Raw genomic sequence first — 17,603 nt, 5'->3', positions numbered from 1 at the left:
CCTGGGCATACCCTAAATGGCAAGGCTGTATAACAAGCACAGCTGCAGGGCATCCTGGGCCAGTCTCAGGTGGTTTTTTTGACACTTCCCACCAGCTTGAAGTCACTTCCTTGCCCTTCCCTCCAACAAGATGTCACTATCCCCACTCCAGCCACAGCCAGAGGACACGGATGGAGCTGGCCCCTGCCCAGCCCTCCACGGCCTGGATCCCAGCTGAGGACACAGTGGGATAGCGTGAGAGCCACTGGGATGGGACACGGGCATCGCGGGTTCCCTCCCAGCACTGCCTGGCAGCTACATGATGCTCACTCTCTCCACAGGCCCCCCGTGCTCCTGCCCGCCCCTGAAAGCGCTCTGCTAGCGAGTTATAAACAGCAGCTTCTCCCTTCGTCTTCCATTCAGCACCCAAGGAAGAGCCAACAGCAGCCTGTGGGCTCCGGGGCCCCCGCTGTGACCAGATGGAACAGAGCTGCTCAGGGAGCAGGGGGTGCAGACCCGAGGGCAGCCCGCTCTTCCCTTTCTCCCCTCCCCCATGCCCTGACCCCCTCCCCCTGTTTTCCCTAGAAATCGCTTTCATAGGAGGATGGAGGCGGTAGCAACCAGGAGCGAGCCCCCATCCGAGGTCTCAGAACACCCAGAATAACAGTGGCCAACGTTTACCAAGCCCCTCACTGTGTGCCAGGCGTGGAGACAGGCACTCCATCTGGATTTTCTTAACGAGTCCCTCCAGCAGCACTATAAGATAAGGAACATTCTTGTCTCCATTTTCCAAGTGAGAAAACTGAGGCACAGGGAGGTTAAGAGGTTTACCCAAGTCACACAGCTGGGAGGTAGAGAAAGCTGGGGTTCAGAGCCAGGCAGCCTGGCTCCTGAGTCCCTGTCCTTCACTGCTCCACCTCGTGCCACCACCGCCGAGCAGAGCCACGGGAGCTTCTGGAGCAGTCCAGTCCTACTCTGCTCAGTGGCCCTGCCTTCCACACCCTAAGGGACCCTCCAGCACTGGGAGTACCATGTCACACACACACTGTCGCCCCAGACGGCTCTGCCCCACCCGCCTCTCGCTCCCTGAGGTTGGCACAATGCACCACCAGCTGAGCCATCATCTTGTTCTCCCAAGAATCCTCAAGATGGGTCGAGAAATCTGGATTTTACCCCCAGATTTTGCCTCTCTGGGCTTCAATTTCCTCATCTACGAAACAGAAGATGTTAGGCGAAACCAGCTGTTGTCAAACTGTGCTTGATGGCACCCCAGGGTTCCTTCGAGGCAGTTTAGGGGCCGCCCACTGTCGTGGTGTGTTAGGAAGGATTCTGAGGGGCCAGGAGACCCCATTTCAGCCAGAGCCTGTCTGCACTTGTCACTTTGGTTTGTTTGGGCTATTGAATTAGATTTCCTTTGGAAAGTTGGTTCCATGGTTTAAAGAAACAGTTGGAAGTTGTCTGGAACAGGTGAAATTCAGGATACCTTTCAATAAGACACTGAAGTGAGCTAACAGAAGCCGAGGATGGTAATTACGTGGTGACATTTTTCTTGTACACACCTACTTTCTTGCTCTCACCTCTTTTCTCCTTCCCCCACTGCCCTCATGAGGAAATGGTTAGAGTTTGTTCTTCCCACTCTATCATTAGGGGTCCCAAAGCACAGAGAGGGTGAGAGGCTTGCCTGAGGTCACTCAGCCAGGGCGGGAATCTACTTCTCTGCTTCAGTAAATCACCTTTCTTTCCACGACGCCCCCAGGGCCTCCTGCCTCAGGTCAAGCCTTGCCGACCCAGCTCGGGAAGAGAGAGTGGGACAAAAGATCCAGTTCTGAACTGTGGTGTGCTTTGCTTGGGAACTCAGAAGGCTCCCTGACTCCCCTCGGAAAATAAGGGTCCTGGATTCACCCACCACTTGCAAACCCCCATTCTAGCCTCTCTACCAAGATGCCCGCTCCTTCCACCATTCAATCCTAAATGGCGAAAAGCCCTATTAACACGCCTTGTACTGGGAGTGTCTCATTAGCTTCTATCAGTGGCAGCAAATGGCACGGAAAAACAACAGATTTAAGATCATTATTCAGATGTCTCAGCTCGGGCACCCTTGTTATTTGTGGATTCGGTACAGACCAAGAAAGAGAGAAGCGTGTGGGGGCCACGGGCAGCCCTTTCTCTGCTCGAAGACGGTGGTGAGCAGCCTGCCCCTTGCACACCTTCTCTGAAGCCCCAGACGCTGGGACCTCAACATGGAGGGCCCCAACCGCCAAGGAGTATAAACTTGGAAATAAACTTTGCAGGAAGCTAAATCGAAATGATGTTACGGGAGATCATGAGTCACAAATGGGTCTTTATCCTGGTGATAAGGCAGCTCAGCTTCTTTGCCCCAGAAGCCACGTTTGTTGTTCCCAGTCTTGGCAGGAGGGCCCTAAATGCATCACGGAAGATGCTCTCAATCCTCAATTCAAGTCAATCTCCCAGAGATCATTAAGAGAATATCAATGCATGGGGCCCCATCAAAACCCTCTCAGCCACGGGTACCAGCATTTCAGCCTGCAGCCCTGTTGAGATCTGCTGTGTGGAGGGATGTTGCCAAAATTTACGGTGTACTTCTAGATCACCTGGGGAGAGCATTCAACATTCAGACACTGATGCTGCGGGGCTGGGGTGAGGCCTGGGAGTCTGCGTTTGGGAGCGGCTCCCTGTAGGGTCCTGATGCTGGTGAATCCCTGGCCACACATGGAGAAATGCTGCAGGAAGGAGGTTGCGGGACAAATCACATGGAAAATGCTCTCCATATTATAAGTGGGGAAAAGACCCCAAACCCAGGATGCAGAGCTATGATCAGCGTGTGAGCATGGTTTGGACATGGTCATGTGGACATCCTCCTTGTGTGCACTGGACAAAATAAACAAACAAACAAATCAGGAAGGGAACACACTAAAATATTCAGAGTGATTACCACTGGTGGTGGGATTATAAGTAACTTCTATTTCCTTCTCTAATGCCTCTACCACCCCCTCTCCTTAATAACCCAATTAGCTGGACTTCCCTATACTTCCTTAACTTTCCACAGTGAATGTGTATTATCCTTACATTAGAAGATAAAGTGCTTGGGGTTTTTTTGGCTTTTTTGCTGAGGAAGATTCGCCCTGAGCTAACATCTGTGCCAGTCTTCCTCTATTATGTATGTGGGTCACTGCCACAGCATGGCCACCGACAAGCGGTGTAGGCCCGTGCCCAGGATCTGAACCCATGAACCTGGGCTGCCAAAGTGGAAAGTGCTGAACTTAACCAGTAAGCCTGGGGTTGGCCCCAAGAAAGTACATTTTTGAAGGAAGGGAAAACATAAGCCAATGGTTAGAGGACATGGGTTTGAATCCTACCTTTTATCCAGTTAATGACCTTGAAAAGTCTTTGTTCCCCGGGCGCCCTCTTTCTAGACTATAATGTGAGGGGTTCGATGAGATGCACCTCAAGTTTCCTCCTGGGGCAACATTCAGGGGTCCTCAGATTCTGAGGCCGAAACACCGAGAATTCCCCTTGTGCTTTGACATCGAGGGACCCTCAATGACTAAGAGAAGACCTGTCTGCACGGGTGGGCCGGTTTTGTCTGCCTGCCTCATGTTTCCACGTTAAGTGCCCAATTCCCTGGACACTGTAAGTGGCTGTCACTCTGCTTCTGTCTCTACATCCCGACTAGCTTTACACCTACGACCCTTGCCTCGCATCCAGGAAGCACACCCGTCACCGGGCTGTGTGCTTGGGGGGAGCTGTTGGTGACTCAGTGAAGTTGGGAGGGTACCTCCCATTCCCCACGATGCTCCCAAAGGAGCCAGAAAGGGTCTGTCCCCTCCTCTGGGCACCAGCAGATGACTCTGGAGGTGGTGGGAAGTGCATTCCCACCTCAGAGTGAGCTTGCTGTCCAAATGCACACAGACGGGCTCTTCATTCACTGGACAAACGTTTATGGAGCACCTGCCATGGGCAAGTAGACAGTGAGGACCCGACAGGGAGCACAACAGATGTGGTCCCTGCCCTCGTGGAGCTGGCCTTCTAGGGAGGGTCTCAGACATCATTTAAACAATCACATAGAGCATCATAATTACACTCCTAGTAAGTACCCTGAAGGACAAGGACAGGCAGCTGTGAGAACTCATAAGGGAGGGACATGAGCAGTCGGGAAGGGGCCTCAGAGGAAGCGACTATTAAGTTGAGACCCGAGGATAAAGACGAGCCGACCCACTAAAGAGGATGAGGAAAAGCACTGGGAGAAGAAGGCAAAGCATGTGCAAAGGACCTGCGAGATGTTCGGTGTGGCTGCTGGGCTGGATGGCAGGAGGTGAGGCTGGAGCGGTGGGAGGGGCCACTCCAAACAGGGTCTCGAGTCTGAGTGATGTGACGGCATTAGACGGCTTTGAGCCGCGGAGGCTCAGCTTCCCGCATTTTGAGACGACATGTGGACACGTGAATGGAGCCCTGGAGGCTCGGAGCAGGCAGTTTCCGATGCTGCCATGGTTCCAGTTAGAAGGAGGCAGGCAGGTCCTTGGGCTTTGTCCACACATGAGGTGGGACCAGGGCTCTTGAAACTACAAGACCGTCCCGAATGTGTCTAACTCAGTAGTGGTAAAGAGTATGCCGGGAGGGGGACCACAAAATGCCACTGCACTAGAGGCTTCAAGGAGCCAACCCCTGTGTCCGTTTCCTTTTGCTGCTGTAACAAATTACCACAAACTTAGTAGCTTAAGACAACACATATTTACTATCTGAACAGTTTGGAGATCAGACATCTGGCACAGGGCTCTCTGGGCCCAAGGCAAGCTGTTGGCAGGGCTGCGCTCCTTCTGGAAGCTCTAGGGGGAAATCCGTTCTCTTGCCTTTCCCAGTTTCTAGAAGCTGCTCGTATCCTTGGCTTGTGACCCCTTCCCTCCATCTTCAAAGCCAGCAGTTGCATTTTCCAATCTTGCTGGGCCTCTGACCCTCCTGCCTCCGGCTTACAAGGACCCAGGTGATGACATTGGGCCCAGTGGATCATCCAGGACAATCTCCCATCTCAAGATTCTTAACTTAATCGCATCTGCCAAGTCCCTTGGGCCATGTAAGGTCACGTACTCAGGGACTGGGATGTGGATGTATGGGGGGGCATGTTCTCCCCACCACACCCGCATTCCTGCCCCATCCGATTCCACCTCATTCAGGTGTGAATCAGGCTCCAGCCCTCCTCTCCAGGCCAGGTTTGGGCAATTCCTCCCTGCCTGGCTGGGACACCAGGAAAGCCAGGTTTTGGACACCACGAGGTTCAAGTCACCTTTTCCAGGTGCTCAACCCCAGCGAAGCCTAGACTCCCTACACACAAGCACACACCTGCACACATACACTTTCAGAATTTAGAAATAGGAGGCAGTTACGACGCAGGTGTCGAGTGCCAATTCTGGAGCGAGCTTGCCTGGGTCCGCATGCGGACGTTGCTACTTCTTAGCTCTGTGACCTCAAGAGAGTTACTCAACCTTTCTGAGCCTCCATTTTTCTCCTGTAAATTAGGGGAACAAAGTCTTTACCTCCTAGGATTTTTTTGCAAAGATAAAATGAGAGTGTTTGTAAAATGCCCAGAACATGGTACCTGCACAGTAATGGTTGCTGCTAATCATTTCTTCTGGAAATTTGTGGCTTTTATAACTCCCCTTACTCACATTTTTTCTATGTAACCAGAGTACTATAATTTGCCCATGAAATCCGTCTTTCTAAAGCTTTTAAAGTGGCTGCAGAGACTGGAAATTGACGAGATTCACGTGCCCATCTCAAAATACACACGGATGGCACGGCGACTCACACAGGCACGTGGTAGAGGCACATGTCCATGTGCACCTGCGAGTGCACACACACACACATGCACGTGTGTGCTCGGCACCTGCATACGGAATGCACGCAAGGCTGCCCGTCCTCCGCCCTTGCAGGGAGGCCAGCCCCGTTTGGCCACCTTCTGCAGACAAGGATATAAGCCAACGGCGGGCCTGACCGTGCCTGTTTGCTAAGCTCAGGCTCCCTGAAAAAGTCCCAGCTGGCCTCGGAAACATTCGGGCAACTGCTCTGAGTTTTCAAACAAACCAGTAGAGCCGCAGCATCCCGGTGAATGTCGACGGATCTACGATGGCGCCAGGAAGCAGGCTTAACGTGGCGCGCTGCAGAGCCGAGAGATAGCCTGTCAAGGTACGATGGGTTTGTGCACCGATGCCTGAGTCGGCGAGGGAAATGGCCAAACCCGGGCTTCCACCACTGACAGCATGGGGCCGGAGCAGCTGCCTTAGAGCAGCGGTCGACCACGGCTGCACGACTCATAAAAACACAGCAAAGCGGGAGAGAGGATGCCATGTTGTCTCTTTGTCTGTCTGACTCTCACACACACGTACACACACACACACTCCATCAATTCCAGAATCATGCTGCTTTTCTCCTCACCCTAATCGCTGGTGGGGGGGGGGGGGGGGGGATATTACCGTCAAGTTTATTAAACTTGGCACTCTCGGAAGTTCAGATCGGGCCACTCGCTGTGAACAGGGACACGGCTACTGTGGCGGGGGCTGGCTTGAGGCCCCAGTGCCAGGCTCTCTCAGGAGCCTGTCCTTAAGTGACCGAGCCGCTCTGTCATGAAGCGATGCAGCTGGCACGCAGGGGGCGTGCATCTCAGACTCATTAATTCTCGCTGTTGTTGGTTACTGCCGCCACCCGGGGAGCCGTAGATCCTAACCCCTCTCCTTGACGGATTGTGAATGGGATTGCTGCCTGGGCCTCCGCTCTGCAGGGAAGGGGGTCACCCAGCTCAGAGCTGGAAACGAGGGAACCAAGACAGAAAGACAGTTAGAGAAGTCAGCCGAGCCAAGGCAGTCAAGGCCAGGCAAGGTGCTGGCCATTACCAACCCAGAAATAGCAACGGTACCCAGGAACTATGCTAAGCACCCTACGCATATAGTTTCTTTAAGCCACCTACAACCTGTGAGATCAGTTCTATTATTCATCCTCTTTTTACAGATGGGGAAACCGAGGCACACAGAGGGGAAGTCACCTGCCCAAGGACACAGAGCCTGCGAGCAGCAGAGATGGGATTGGAGGCCAGGTCCAGCTGCCCAGATGCTGCCGCCAGCTGTAGGAGAACGAAGTCTGTATTTCATGGCAGTGCTTGCCACTGGGGCTCTTTCGAACCCTCCACTGGCCCTTTCCCGTTGTAGAAAGTGGAGTCGAGAGAGCATGGTGCTGAGCCGCGGGGCCCAAGGGTCATTGCAGGGGAGAGGGATGAACCATCCCACTGGAGGAGGAAGTGTGTAAGATGGCACAGTTAACCTGAGTGAATACCTCAGACACCCCGTAAATTACTGACCTCTGAAACCCCTGCAGGCGTCTGTCAGTTGCCTCCCTACCTGCACCCCAAAAGGCAACAGGATGAGGGGGAATGACACGTTCGAGTTCAGAGTCTGACTTGGCCGTGAAACAGCTGTGTGCCCCTGAGCGTGCGTCTTACCTCTCCAAGTCCTCTCGGCCATGAAGGAGAGACCACAGTCTGCCTCTCGGCAAGAACGTTATGAGGACTAAAGGAACGTGACATATTGGGAAGTTCCTAACAGTGCCTGCCATAAACGTTTGTCTCTCTCAAGCAGCAGAACAGGACTCTAACCCTGGAGCCCGCTGACCTGGGTTCGTAATCCCAATTCTGTTGCTTATTAACTGTGTGGCCCTGGGCAAGTAGCTTAAACTCTCTATGCCTCAGTTTCTTCATCTGTAAAGTGGGGATGATAATAACATGGCCTAATGCACAGCGTCGTTGTGAGGATTACATAAATGAATCTACCTAAGCTCTGAGTGCAGAGCCGGCACGTGGGGCTCTTGTTAAGAGTTCCCCAGAAGGTGAGTGTGGTTGCAGGAAAATTCTGGAGTTTGTTTCTTCTCCCTTTTTTGAACCACTCAACAAAAGGCTAGAGCAGTGGTTCTCAACAGGCGGTGATGTCGCTCCCTAGGAAGCAATGGGGATGTCTGGAGACATTTTGGGTTGTCATTGCTGGACGGGGGTTACTACAGGGACGCTGCTAAAAAATCCTATAATGCACAGGACAGTCCCACCACAAAGAATTATCTGTCCCCAAATGTAAATAGTGCTGAGTTGGAAAAACCCTGGGCTAAGAGTCTCAGAGACCACATGGTCCAGCCTCACCCCCTGAGGTCAGTGATCCCATGAGAGGCTCCGTCAGCTGGGTTTAGGGTTCACTCACCGTGAATTATTCATTCAACACATATTCATTTGTTCTCCAGGCACTGGGCTAATTAAGGAATTAAGCAGATTTCCATGATCATCTCGTCCGAGCCGATTCCATAAGGTACTAAGTCTGGAGGACATTAGAAAGCGTTGATCCAATCCCTGGGAAAACTGGGGTACTCAGGATTTCTGAACATTGGGGCGTTCCGAGTCTCCCCCAAACCTGATGAAATCTATGAATATTTCTTCTCAAAAAATGTACATAGGCACATGCATAAATGTGTCTATAATATCAGGAGGCTCGAGCAGCCCGGAACCCTATCCACAGAATGTCTAGGAATCCAGTTCAAAAAAGAAAAAAGTTGGGCGGTCCTTTAGAAAGAGGAGAGTGGCATCTGGCTTACTGTTGGCTTGTCGAACCACAGGAAAGACACCTGCCTAATGAGAAGCAGCAAGTTCCAAGCATTATTACTCACTTCTCCCTCTGGCCACATTTTGGAAAAATTCTGTGCCAACAATACAGAGGATGGTGGAACTGAGATGGGAGGTGCTAGGAGTCCAACAGATTCTGTCAATAACAGGTCTGCCCCTGTCTCTCTGACTTCCTCCTCCATCACAGCATCTGGACACCCAGGTTAATGACAAATCCTAATTACTTTTTTGGGCCCATCTGTTTAGAGAAGTTGACCTCGAATGGAAGCCACCTGGCTGCCTCTCCCTCTGCAGGCAGGATAGTGAGCAAACGCCTTTGAGAGGCTCTGGACAGAAGGAAATGTAATAAGGATGCAGGACCTACTATGGGAAAAACAAAAACAAAATCCGCAAACACAGATTTCCCCAGGCAAGGGTTTAATTCCAGACTTAATACATTCTAAAACTCCCCTGTCCACGCCATGGGTGTCTGCCCAAGTCACAGAGGCCCTCTGCAGACTCAGGACGAGCACTGCCAGCCGTGTGTGCACAGCCTGGCACCTCCGGCCACAGCTGATTGGATGAGGGGTGGGCACTCAGGGTGAGCTGGGCCAATCAGAGTTCTTCCCTGGGAACTTGGAATTAGGACTAAGAAAAGCTATGACAACTGGGGACATAGAATGGGTTAGGATTTTCTAACATGTGGGACGGGAAGCAGACCTTTCATGAGGCTAGGCTGTGTTCCCTTCTCGGATCCCTTGAGATATCTCTGTGGCCTGATATTAAATTCTCCTTTTTGCAGAAAGTGCTGGAGTCTGCAAAGGTGGTCACCGTAAATGCCTCCCTTCCCTGGACATGTAAGTCATTCTTCCCCGCAGGAGACGGGATCCATTCCCTCCTCCAACAGAACGTGGTGGAGCGCTGCCCTACCAGGTCTGTACCTAGCTGTTAAGAATCCTGGCAACTTCCATCTTTGCTCACTCGGGATCCAGCTGCCAGGTAAAGGAGCTGAGGCCAGGCTACTGAATCAGAAAAGATCCCATGGAGAGAGAGGACCACTTAGAGAGCAACGAAGCACAGACATGGGACCCAGGCACCAGCTGAATGCAGCCAAGTGCAGACCCCAGCTCATGCCACATGGATCAGAAAACCCACCCAGTGGAGCCCTGCCAGAATCCCCAACCCCCAGAATCATGAAAAGTAATACTCTATTGTGGCTTTCAGTCACTAAGTTTTGGGTGTTTTGTTAGGCAGCAGTAGGTGAAATAATTCAGCTGGATTAAATTCCTTTCTTGCAGGCGAAGTGTCCTAACTAATATAGAAAGTCTGCAGCAGGAAGGGCATGCAAAATAAACTCTGAGATCCCACTTAGCACTAGAACACAGAACACAGGGGCAAAATGAGGCTGTTTGATGAGTTTCCCTCTGGCCATCGTCTCTCCCTCCGGGGATGCTGGAGCGAGCAGAGCTGGGTTGAGGGCTGAGGGGAGAGTGCAGGTTTAGAGAACCCCTCGGGTAGAAGCAATGAGCCTCCAGGGAGAGAACCAGCTCGGGTCTGCTGCAGGGCCTGGTGCTCCCCGGGGCTGCCTGGGGTGGCTGACTCCTGCCGAGCTGCCCCAGGGAGGCAGCGCCCCCGGGAGGCCTGAGGGCCATTCTCCCCTCGCACTCTCAGAGCCCCAGGAGCCTGGAGACCAGTTCTGGTAGCTCTGGGGGTACAAACAGATTAATACCATCTGGAAGAAATCACTGGCCCAGCACAGAAGGGGTTCTAGATCCCCAAACGTCTCCTCCAAACCTGAGCTTTTAAAATTTCCAAGTTCTGCAGAGTCTAAGAGTTTGGGGCCAAGACTTCCGGAACGACACCTAATAGTTAAGAGCAATATTCTGAGGGTCAGCCAGACAGGGCTGTGTATCTTGGCCCTGTGTGACCTTGGGCGAGCGACCTAACCTCTCTCAGCCTCAGTTTGCTCACCTGCAAAATGGGGATAATAATGCCACCTACTTGATAAGGTTGAGAGGAGCAGTTACTGAGTTAGCCCATAGGAAGGTTTTAGGTTCAGAGGTTGGCACGCAGTAGGTGCTCAGTAAATGATACCCACTATGGTGATTATTTATTACGTTTATTAACAACGATTTCACACCTCTCCCAGGTGGCTTTCCCGTGTAATAGAAAAGAAGCTTCAGCCTCACAGAGCTGGTGTCTGGACCCAGAAGGGTCCCCAGATACATCTGCCATTTTAACAGTTAGAAGGAGCTCGTTTACTCTGAGAGGGGCAGCCAGCAACACAGTACGGGGTCCTCCCCCAGCCACCCCCAAATGCCACAGAGTCTGAGCAGGAAGGTCCTGAGAATCAGACTGACCGGCCTCATTGGATGGGTGGGGAAACTGAGGCCGCCAAGCCTCACTAACCGAGAGCCTCGGATTCTGAAGAGGGAGCCCTGACGGCATCCCGTTTGCAGCCTCGCTTCTTGTCTGATGCGTGGCTTTGCGTTCATCTGACTCTGCTCTGATCCCGCTCCAGGGAACCATGGGTAGAACAGAGTGAGGGCGGGTTGGCGCTTACAGGACACAAACAGCGCTGGGTTTGCCTCTGGCGATGCTGCCAGCGAGGGCTGGCTGCTGGAGGTGCAGGGAACCGGCCACAGCCAGAATCCCCCGGGAACGCCCTCCCCGCTCTAGCGGCAAGCACCCCATCTCAGCAGAGGGACACACTCTGTCACCAAGGCTTGGCCCTGCTTCCTTGGAAGCCTCTCAGATCCCTTGCCGCGGAAGCCAGGGGCTGCCAGAATTCCAGGGCTCGCCAAACAGGAGTCTCGGCGCATAATTCTAGAGCGGAGGCCTTGGCCAGGGGCAAAAACTGAGCTTCCTGAGCAAATGCACTGTTAGATGATTGCCACCACTCATTGACATGCGCTCTGTGCCAGGCACCACGATGATCCTTCATGTGCTAACTAAACACTCACCAAGAAGGACAGCTCATGCTATCCCTGTTATGCAGATGAGGAAACTGAGTCACAGAGAGGTAAAGTGGCTTACCTAAGGCCACACAGGGAGTAAGTGGCAGAGCTGGAATTTGAACCCAGGTCTCTCTGACTCTGGGGCCCCAGGTATCAACCACTGGCTATTCCACCATGTCATCAGGTTACTCGAGGCAATGTGGGAAGACATGGAAGACAAGGCAGAGACCCCACCTACTCTGTTCTAGAATGTTCAAGCTGGAATCTGCTCAGGCCACAGAGACCCCCTTAACTTTGCCCCCAGAGGCAGCCCAGTGGCTGTGTTTGTACAACACAGCCGGCACCCCTGGCCACAGCTCACTGGACGAGGGATAGCCCCTGACATCAGCCAGCCAATCAGAGTGCCTTCCCTGGGAACCTGGACTCTGGACTCTCCAGCCTCTTGGCCACAGGAAACGTAGAAAGAAATTGGGGGCAGCATCGTCCGCCATCGTCACTCATTGACTCAACAAATATTTTACTGCACACCTACTATGTGCCAGGCTCTGCGGATTCAGTGGTGAACAAAACAGGCAAAAATCTCTACCCTCAGGAATGCTATAATCTAACGGGGAGAGACATACAATAGTCAAACGAAATGTGTAAAACACAAAATGTGTTAGCTGGTGGCAAGTGCCATGCAGGAAAAAGGTGGAGGGGAGTTCTTGCTTCCAAGCGTTTACCCTTCACATCCATGTCCCTCCTTTCTGAGGCTGAGGCCCACTGTTGGGTGAAGTGAACACACACGCATACACACACACTCACACTCACACACATGTTCCAAGACCTCCAGCCTAGACAACTGCTCACTCCCGATATATCTTTTAAAAAGCAAAACAAAAGCTGAACCCTATAAGCAGGCCTCTCGAGATCCATCCCTTCAGCAAGTTCCTGAAGATGCTGACGGAGGGTCGAGCATGAAGCCGACAGGCTGTGGTGGGTGTTTGTCAACTGTCAACAGTGCCTTGGATCTCCCCAGCGCGCCCTGAGCAAAATTATCTGCAGAGGCTCAAAGCAAAGGGACTCACTTCCTGCATGTTCGCAGCATCATTTTCCACTCAAGAACCTTGTTAAGCCCTAGCTGACTGTGTGGGGAGAGAGATAAACGGGTACCTCGGGACCTAAATCAGTTGTAAGCAGTTGGCAAAGGCTGCCCCTGGCTGAAGGGCCTGGGTGGGAGGACGCACCCCAGACCCCCTCCATTTCCCAGTGGAGATCCAATCTCTGAGGACCACTCTAGGGGCCTGGCATGCGGGCAGCTGAAGTTCCCAACCCGGCCAGGAGCTCCCCTTACACACAGACGGCCTCTCCTCCCATCCCCTCTCACTCCTCCTCACTGATGATCACCCGACCCCCGCTCCTCGCTTCTCAAGCCCACCCACACGCCACTCCCTCTCTCTAGCACCGTCCTTGCTCACTGATGTCGTCACTCTCTGACACACATGTCACACATCCTTCTTACAGCCCTTGCTTCTCTCCTATACACATTTTTAAATGTCTACCCTCCAAACCCCATTTTTTCCTTCCTCTTACTATTTATTAAACATGACGTATTACCAGGACCTGGGCCAGGTTGCACACGCATCATTTCACTTACTGCTTACAACACCCCATGGGATAGTTACTGTTATTTCTCCCACTCTAGTAGTGGGCACACCAAGCTCAGAGAGACAACGCGGCAGGCTCAGAATGGACAGCGGGCAAGCGGGGAGCTGGACAGAACCCGGGTTCTTCGAGTCCAGACCCACCAGGTTAACCTCTGTGGCCCTCCTCCCATGCTGGCTCCCCTTTCCGGATTGATTTCTCCAGCTCTCTTATATAATTCATTTCAATGTGCCATTCTGCGCACTGTCCCTCAGACATGCACTCGCTCCTTCGGCTGCACGTTCCAGCATCCACATGGCCAACGTCTCTACAGCATATTTCTGTGTAGCTGAAATGGGCAAAGACACCCTGTGCTTGCACACACATCCAGCCTCCGATGACACTCTCCCATTTCCTCATCAGATGATGCCCCCTCCCCCAGGAAGGAAGCCCCCACCCAGGCCAGTCCCCAGCCCCCTTGTGCAACAAGGATTCCATTCTGCCTGGGTGGGTGGCCTGGCGTGTCACAGATGACAAGCCCCACTGGCAGCCCAGCCCCGCCCCAGCACAGCCCCTGAGCATCACGGCCTCGGGGCCTCTCGGAACGCCAGGAATGGCAGGCCTCACCCGATCCGCTCCTGCTCCATCTCTTCCATCTTCTCGGCGCGAGCGATCACCCTGTTGATGATCTCCTTCTCCTCATCTGTCAGCTCTTCCTGCTTCCTCTGTCTGTCGGGCTGGCCGCTGGGGTGGACGGACCAGCCTGTCTGGAGCCTGAAAGGTAATTTGGGAAGGAGTGAGGCTAGAGAGAAGCCCAGTAGGCAAGGTGGAGTAGTGGTTAGGCTGAAGCCCCTGGAGTCTGGTAAGTCAGTTCGAATCCCTCCTGGGGGACTCTGGGCAAAAGGCTCATGTCTCACAGAGCCTCAGTTTGCTCATCTGTACAACGGGACACACGTCCCCTCCTCACACGGTCCTAATGAGTTTATTTTTATTAAGGGTGTAGCACGTGGGAGACACCCCATAAGCGGCATTTGCAGGAAGCCCGTGGGAACCTGCAGGGTGACGGTGTTCTCAGGAAAAGAAGCCAGAACAGTAGACTTCACAGCTGGAGCGGAAGCAATTCTGGGAGGGCTGTCTGAAGCCCTGGGCCCCAGGTGGACCCCAGCCCCAGCCTGGCACAGACATTTTTTTGGACCACAGACATTTTTCTTAAATAGAAATTTAAACTAGTTGCCAATTAGGTTTATACCTCTCTTTTTTTTTTTTTTTTTTTTTAGGAAGATTAGCCCTGAGCTAACACCTGCTGCCAGTCCTCCTCTTTTTGATGAGGAAGACTGGCCCTGAGCTACCATCCGTGCCCGTCTTCCTCTACTTTATATGTGGGACGCCTACCACAGCATGGCTTGCCAAGCAGTGCCATGTCCACACCCAGGATCCAAACCGGCAAAACCCGGGCTGCTGAAGTGGAACGTGCGCACTTAACCACTGCGCCACCAGGCCGGCCCCTGGAAATCTCTCTTGACTTCACATAAACATCCAGATTTCCAGCCTCATTAGCTCCTGCAGCATTTTGAGTTCCATCCTGTGCTCTTATGGCTTTTCCTTTTTTTAAAGCAAACACTTACATAGCACCTACTGGATGCCCACATTACTGTATTTAGTCCTCACATCATCCCTACTGTGTGCACACATTACCTCATTATCCCTCACCTCATCCCTACTACGTGCCCGAATTTCCTCTTTTAACCCTCACAGCATCCCTACAGGCAGGGATTGTCATTGTCTACTTACTGGTGAGGAGAGTCAGAAGTGGAGAAATCAGACCTCTTGCCCGAGGTCACGTGGCCGGAAGCGCAGAGGCGGGCTTCAGCCCCAGGTAGGCTGTGTGCTGACCCTCCACAGCAGCAGAATGGGGCACCTGCCCGCAGAGCCCGTGATGGTGCCGGGACCAGAGGCTGCTGGGCAGAGGGTGAGGGCTGCGTGGAATCGCCTTTTGACACTCAAAGTTGGAAATGAAAGGCCCCATGCTCCCACCTTAGCTGGTCTGCTCTGAAAAGCAGGGAAGGAAGACGGTGGAAGCAGAGGGAGCAGATGCCTTGGGGCGAGTCTTGCTGTGAGAAAGTGAAGGAGGCAGCGGAAATGCTGGTGGAAACGCACCTCGCCCAGGAGCAGGGACCTCCGGAGATGAACAGATGCTAAAGATGCTCAACCCCCTTCTCAGAACCCTCCAGTGGCTTCTCATTGACTCAGAATAAAACCCAGAACTACACAGAGTGGTGGGTGCACAACATTGTGAATATGCGAAATGCCACTGAATTGCACACTCTAAAATGGCTAATTTATGTTATGTGAATCTGACCTTAATAAAAATAAAACCTAGTCTTCTCGCCTATCTGCAAAATCCTACCTGATCTGACCTTAACCTGCCTCTTCATCCTCTTTGCCCCCTGCTCTCCCTTCACTCCAGCCACACTGGCCTCCCTGCTCAATCTTGAACACTGAAACCTTGTTTTTGCCTCAGGGCCTTTGCACTTGCTGTGCCCCCTTCCAGGAACACTTATCCCCCCAGATCTCCCATGGCTGGCTCCTTCTCGTCATTCAGAGAGGCCTTCTCTGGTCTCCCATTGCCCAGGTTCACTTTCTGTACTGCAGCCATCACTAATTGAAATTATCTTTTTAAAGATTTTTGTAATTTACCCGTTTGTTGCCTCTCTTCCTCCACCAGAATGTAGGTTCCAGGAGGGCAGGTAGGGACGTGTCTGGGTCTGGGTCACTATTATGTCAATGGCATTTAGAATAGTGTCTGAGAGAAAGCACGTAGAGTTTTTGAATAAGATACGGTGCCTTGTGGCCAAAAGGTTTGTTAAACATCTAATTGTATGTGTGACCCATGGAGAGACCAAAGCAGTGAAAGTTACTTAGTCTAGGGGACCAAGGAACACTCCCTGAGGAGGTGACATCGCCTCTGAGACGCTGAACAGGATTTACTGTGATGCTGGCAAAGCTTAAATTCAGGAACTTTTGTGGGCACAGGCACCTTCCAAGACTGAGAAGGGCCCTAGTAATGGTCATGTGATCTGAAAAATTTGCAAAAGCAAGACATTTTGTCTTCTTTATCTTGAAGAGGGCCCTAAACTTTATAAGCTTCAGGCCCCACAAAGCTATGGCTGGCTCCTACAGAGACCTTGAAGATAAGCTGGAGCTGGCAAGGGAAAGCAGAGGAAGAGACTGGACCTGGCAGAGGGGGTCGTCTTCGCAAAGGCCTGGAGCTGAGAGAGTGGGCAGCGTGTCTGAGGAGGTGAAGGGAGATCGATAGGGAGGCAGCCTACAGGATCATCTCCAAGGATCTCTGCCTCCTGGCAGTCACACCCTCCCTGTGTGGTCCCCTCCCACACTGAATCCCAGCTGGTCCTGTGTGACCAACTAAATATGCTGAAAGTGGCTGTGTATGACCTCCAGGGCTGTGCCATAAAAGACATCATGGCTTCTGCCTTGGTCTCTCGGGTCATACACTCTGGGGACAGCCAGCTGCCGTATCATGAGGGCACTCAGACATCTCTGTGGAGAGGCCATGTGGAGAGGAACTGAGGCCCCCAGCCAACAGCCAACACCAACTTGAGTGGATCCTCCAGCCCAATGTCAAACCCTCGATGACGGCAGCCCCAGCTGACATATGACACAATTGCATGAGTCACTGTGTGCCAGAACCACCCAGCCAAGCCACTCTCAAATTCCTATCAATGGAAACTGAGATGCAATGAACGGTTTCTGTCGTTTTAAGCCACTAAGTCTGAGGTATTTGTCCTGGAGCGTGGATAACTGGAGAACCAGCCCAGCTGGAGGAGAGAGACTGGGGACATAGAGCCCCATCCACAGTGTCTGTCCTCATTTTCTATTGCTGCATCACAAATTATTACAAATGTAGGGCCTTCCCCCACACACGTCTATTATCTCACAGTTTATGCCAGGAGTCCAGGCCCCTATCTGGGTCCTCCGCTCAGCGTCTCACAAGACTGCAATCAGGTGTCGGCTGGGCTGCGTTCTCATCAGAGGCTTGACTGGAGAAGAATCGGCTTCCAGACAAATTTGGGTTAGTGGCAGAATTCATTTCCTTGCAGTGGTGTGGCTGAGGGCCTAGCTTTTTGCTAGCTGGTGGCAGGAGGCCACCCCAGGTGCTGGAGGCAGCCTGCAATTCCTAACCAAGTGGACTTTCCCAACTTCATCCCCTGGGCTGCTTCCTTCGTCAAGCCTGCAAGGTGAATCTCTAGCTCCTGTTGACAGAGACGGAGTCTTAGGTAACACAACGTAATCATGAGGGTGACCTCCCATCCTATTCACCGTGTTCTATAGCTTAGAAGCACATCCCAGGTCCTGCCCACACTTAAGGTGAGGGGATTACA

The 17,603-nt window shown here is 52.6% G+C and overlaps 1 protein-coding gene across 1 annotated transcript in view; it reads right to left on the bottom strand.

Annotated features, from left to right (window-relative positions):
• RPH3A (rabphilin 3A) overlaps positions 1-17,603 on the bottom strand; it is a 59,649-nt gene that overhangs the window by 32,843 nt on the left and 9,203 nt on the right. Inside the window, exon 3 of the mRNA XM_046641282.1 lies at positions 13,831-13,977. Coding sequence (XP_046497238.1) covers positions 13,831-13,977 — 147 coding nt within the window. The remainder of the gene's footprint in view (positions 1-13,830; positions 13,978-17,603) is intronic.

The sequence above is a fragment of the Equus quagga genome, chromosome 15 (genome assembly GCF_021613505.1).
Source record: "Equus quagga isolate Etosha38 chromosome 15, UCLA_HA_Equagga_1.0, whole genome shotgun sequence".
Classification (NCBI taxonomy): domain Eukaryota; kingdom Metazoa; phylum Chordata; class Mammalia; order Perissodactyla; family Equidae; genus Equus; species Equus quagga.
The sequence above is the reverse complement of the archived record's forward strand: the minus strand, read 5'-3'. Positions and strand labels throughout refer to the sequence as shown.